Source organism: Mustela nigripes, chromosome 13, assembly GCF_022355385.1.
Source record: "Mustela nigripes isolate SB6536 chromosome 13, MUSNIG.SB6536, whole genome shotgun sequence".
NCBI lineage: Eukaryota > Metazoa > Chordata > Mammalia > Carnivora > Mustelidae > Mustela > Mustela nigripes.
In genome coordinates, this window is record NC_081569.1 from 144,598,410 (window position 1) to 144,603,449 (window position 5,040).

The 5,040-nt window shown below is 65.8% G+C and overlaps 1 gene segment (V, D, J or C); it reads right to left on the reverse strand.

Annotated features, from left to right (window-relative positions):
• Positions 1-2,826: 2,826 nt before the first annotated feature.
• The window catches only part of LOC131999468 (Ig alpha-1 chain C region-like), a 6,153-nt gene continuing 3,939 nt past the window's right edge, over positions 2,827-5,040 (reverse strand). Inside the window, 3 exon segments of the C gene segment in view lie at positions 2,827-3,224; positions 3,406-3,750; positions 3,923-4,228. Coding sequence covers positions 2,827-3,224; positions 3,406-3,750; positions 3,923-4,228 — 1,049 coding nt within the window.

Genomic DNA, 5,040 nt, shown 5'->3' on the forward strand with positions numbered 1-5,040 from the left:
GGTGCAGTGGTTGGAGTGGTCCTGCTTCATACTGTTCTTGGTGAAGGACAGCTCTTGTCCTGCACTGTGCTTTCTGCAGCACCAGATCAGGGGGGTTGTAGGTGAAGGGGCCTCACCTTGGGCCGTGAGGCAGGTGTCCCCCTCCCAAGCCTCTGTCCCTCTCCTCCCCTCACTCATTTAGACTCTGAGAACTCTGATTTTGGGATCAGTTTATTGCACCAACAAGGCCTGTGTATGGGTGAGTGGGCAGCTTCTGAGAAGGGCTGAGCTCTGGCATTCAGCTGGGGTTCCGGGAGGCTCCTTCAGACTCCTCCCTGCAGAGACAGCGGGGTCAGGGCCCGGGGGAGGTCCCTGCCAGTGCCCTGTCCCCAGCCCTCCCTGACTCAAGGGAGACGAATTGAACCTGCAGTGACAGCGCCCAGGGCGCTCACTCCCAGATCCTGCCCCCCAGGACTGCCCCTGTCGTCAGTGTCGAGGAGAGGGACCACCTCCTTGGGAAGTTAGACCCCAGGGGTAGGGGACAGGCAGGTGCTCTAACGGCCGACCCGCTTGCCCCAGCCAGCCCAGCACTGTGCCTCCTCACCCCTACCTGTGCCTGGCTGACCTCTGCTCAGTACTGGGGGCCCTCTCTGCTGTCGGCTGGGCCCCGCACACTTGTCACAGTCAGTGCTGTGCTGTAGAAGAGACTCAGTAGGAAGAGGGTGAGCAGGGTGACGGTGGTGGGCCACAGGCCGGCTCCTGGGGCGTCCTCCTCCAGGTCTTCCTGCGGCAGGTCCAGCACCAGCCAGGGAAGCGGCTGCCGGCAATCTGCAAGACACTGCGGGTCTGCCAGACCCATGCCTGTGTGGGTGGGGGCCGAGCCAATGCCTTCCCTCCCACACACCCTCAGGGTCAGGACAAGGGCCATCAGGGTGACCTCTCTCAGGGAGGGTGAGGTGACAGGTCCCCAGGGAACCCCCGCTGACGAAGGAGTCCTGGAAGGACCTTAGGGAAAGAAGCCTGGCATTGTGAGAGGGTGGACACTGGCTTTGCTTCTCTAAGTAGAGCCCCTGCCCAAGGCCTCCTGGGTCCCAGCCCCACAGGTGTGCCCACCAAGCCTTCGCCAAGCCTTGTTCTTGGGTCCTTCTGGGTCTGGGCCCTAGCTGGGGTCAGAGAGGACCAGACATGCCGCCCCCAGGGTGCTCCAGGTTGAGACAGGAGTCTGCACAGGGGTTCCTTGTGCCGGGCGGGACGGGACGGTTGCCTCCCGGGGAGTGTGGCTGGTGAGCGACGAGGAGCATGAGAGGCCCAAGGCCAGAAGCACCGGCCGTTCTCAGGATCCCAGGCCACGGACTTTCTACATGAACTGGGATTTGGACCTGCTTATCTGCACCGACACATGCAATCGTCAGTCCGTCCCTCCCTGCACCCGTCCATCTGTCCATCCATCCGTCCAGCTGTCTGTCCATCTGCCAGTCCGTCCACCAACCAAACACCCGTCCACCTATCTGTGCATCCGTCCATCCATCCGTCCAGCCAGCCAGCCAGCCACACCTCCACCGTCTGTCTGTCCGTCCCTCCCTCCGTCTGTGCTTCTGTCCGTCACCTGTCCTGGGCCTGTCCCTCTGGCCTCATCTGTGTACATTCCTCCCTCCCCATCTCCCTAGAGCATGTTTCTGAGGGCCGGGTGCTGGCTCCCGGGTGGCTGGAACACTTTCTCTACGGCTGCATTTCCCCCAGTTAACCTGTGGCTCCCCCTGTTGTCCTTTGGTGACTGGACCCTTGAGAGGGGAGCAGTGGCCACGTGGGTAGGTGTCCCCCCCTCTTTGGCCCTGGGAGCGAGGGAGGAAGCCAGAAGACCAGGATCCCTGGGGAAGCCCAGACGTGTCTGATACAAGAGCAGGGGCCCCGCTGCCCCCTGGTGGGAACCGCACGGCCAGCTGTCCCCCGGTGGCCACGGTTCTGCCTCTAGGTTCCATCTCCCCACACCTCCCTTCCTGCCAGAAAGTCTCTAGCAGAAGCTGCAGAGGGGCCGTGGGTGGGAGCTGTCTCTGCTGACCCCTCCCCGGCCTGCCCTCCTGTCTGGGGCTTGGACCACCCTTGGGCTCAGGAAGGGGTGGGAGTCTGGGGGTCAGGCAGGGGGAGGGGCCGCCTGGGCGGGGTTTGTGGAACGGGCCGGAGCTGTGCGCAGTGGGGCACGCAGGAAAGGGCATGGGGCATCTTGCCGGGGCCGGGGCTGGGCCGGGGACTCCCCGCACCTGGAGGGCACATGTGTGTGCGCGTGGGGGAATGCGTGCGCGTGGGTGTGCCCCATGCAGAGCCGTCGGAGGGGGGCGGCTTCCTCGTCCGGGGCACCAGGGGGCCGTCCTGCAACCGTGTGCCTTGCACCCACCGAGGGGTTGTGGGATCCCCGGAGTCCTGCCATGGTGCAGGACAGCGACACCTGCCTCTTCAGGGAGCCCCGTCCCCTGCCTCCCTCTGGTCCCTCCCGGCTGCCCCTAGAGGCCTTTCTGAGACAGGAGCAAGCGCACCACTGCCCACGGAGGGCTGAGCTGGTGCCCTGCTCTCAGGGCCGGCCGCGCTGTGCGCCCTCACCGCGGTCAGCCCCGGGCTGTGCTCCCCGCTCGCCTGCCGTGTACTGTGCACACACACTGACGCTCTCACTCACACACGCGTGAGCCCGGCATGAAGGCTCGGGAGGCTCAGGGAAGCAGATACCCTTCCGTCCTCCAGCCCTCCCCTGCCTCGGAGGCCAGAGACCCCGGATACGGACAGACAGTGGCCTCAGGGGGGCCCGGGGTCACTCCGGGCAAACACGGACTTTATTCAGGAGGACGGGTGAGCGTTTCAGTAGCAGACGCCGTCCGCCTCTGCCACGACCACAGACACGTTGACGTGGGTGGGTTTACCCGCCAGGCGGTCGATGGTCTTCTCGGTGAAGTTGGCCGGGCCCAAGGTCTCGTGGCCCACCACGCAGGAGAACTTGTCCCCCTGCTTCCAGGCCTCGGCGTCAACCCTCAGCACGCTGGTCACGGCGAAGGTGGGGCTGCCCCGGCCGGGCTCCTTCAGGGACTTCCAGGTCGTGTACTTCTCCGGGGGCAGCTCCTGGGTCCCCTGCTGCCAGCGGACTAGCACGTCCTTGGGGCTGAAGCCCCTCACCAAGCAGGTCAGCGACACCAGCTCGTTGAGGGCCAGCTCCTCCGACGGCGGCGGCAGCAGGTGGACCTGGGGCCGGAAGGTGTTTCCTGGGGAGCAGACAGCCAGGTCAGGGGTCTGGGGTGGCGGTGGGGAGGAGACCCTCTGCCCCTGGGCACCCGAGGCCTCGGCTTCCCTTTGTAAACCGTGGGTGGGAGCGCCCAAGCCCCGGGCGAGAGGGTGGAGGCGGGCGTGGGCACCGAGCCACGCCTCCAGAGGGTCTGCGCCCACCTAGGAGTTTGCTGATGTTGCCGGTTATCGGGCTCTTGGACTCGGGGTGGGTGGCCGTGCAGGAGAAGGTGACCCCACTGTTCCACGGCGCCGCGCAGCCCGGCAGCACGCTGGACACGCTATAGCAGCCGCAGGCGTCCCGCTTGGGGGCCTTCTGGATGGCGTCCTTCCCCCCGGAGGGCGTCCAGCTGAAGGAGGCTCCCTTGGGGTCTTTCAGGCCACTCAGCGTGCACGTGAGGCTGCCATTGGAGGTCACAAGCAGATCCTCAAGGGCGGGCGGGTGAAGTGACAGGCGGGGCTGGTCGCACGAGGGACACTGACAATGGGGGGGACACGGGCCTCGACCTGAGAGAGAGATCGCAGCAGGTCAGGGCGCCCCTCTGCCCGCCTGCCCTCCCCGCCCCCGGCTCCTTCTGGGGCCCGGCTCGGCAGCCCACTCCCGCCCTGGCGCGGCGCCCTCGGGGACAAAGCGGCACGTGGTCACAGAATAGGGTGGCCCCGCCTCCCCGCCTCTGACCTTGGCAGGGCACAGACACAGCCTTGCTGGGGTCGGAGAGGTGCTGAACGTGGCACTGCAGGGACGACCCGGCGGGGCACTGGTCGGCGGGCAGGGTCAGCTGGCTGCTCATGGTGTACAGACCGCCGGCCGTGGCCTTCACAGGGGGGAAGCTCCTCACGGACGCGCCCCCCTTGCCGGGGCTCCAGGTCACCTTCACGGGCTCTGGTGGGAAGAACCCCTGCACCAGGCAGGCGATGACCACATGCCCGGCTTCGTCACAGCTGCAGAGGCTCAGCGGGAAGACACTGGGGCTGGCTTTGGGCTCTGCAACACAGGACGCTCTGTGAGGCCGTGGGCAGGGCCCTGGACCCCGACACAGTCTCACAGGCCCAGCACAAAGCCTGATTCTTCTGTGCACTGGAGGAAACTTGCACGGAGACGGCTAGGGACTGCCCCAAGCTCCCGTAGCTCACGTGCCAAGGACCTGGGGTCAGAGCCAGAGGCCTGCGTCCGGCTGCACTGACTCTGGACATGGTCCTCGGGGCTCTGCCACCACTGCCTGGACACATGGCTCGGGGAAGGCCTCGGGACCTGTGGTGATTGAGAGTGGCTCTCCCACTCAGTGGCTGAGTCTGCAGGAGCTGCCTCAAATCTGTGCAGTCGGTGCGTACACCCTCTCCACTGGGTTCAGGGCTCACGAGAGGAGGGCCCAGAGGGAGGGCACAGGCCAGGACAGGGAATCCCAGGAAGTGAGCCTGCACCATGGCCTCTTGAATGTGCAGGGGGTCACACGGGAGGAGAAAGGGCTCCTTCGGGAACCCCATGGTACAACCCCATGGTGTAGCCCCCATACCCCCTTAGAACACGGGGAACGGCCTAGCTGGATCTCTGGGGGGTGATACAAACACAGTGCACACCTTCCTTTTGACCTCAGTCACTAGCCCAGTTCAGCCCAGCCCAGCCCAGCCCTGCTCAGCCCAGTTCAGCTCCGCTCAGCTCAGCCCAGCCCAGCCCAGCCCAGCTCAGACCAGCTCAGCCCAGCCCAGCCCAGCCCAGCTCAGTCCAGCCGAGCCCAGACCAGCCCAGCTCAGATCAGCTCAGTCCAGCTCAGACTAGCTCAGCCCAGCTCAGCCCAG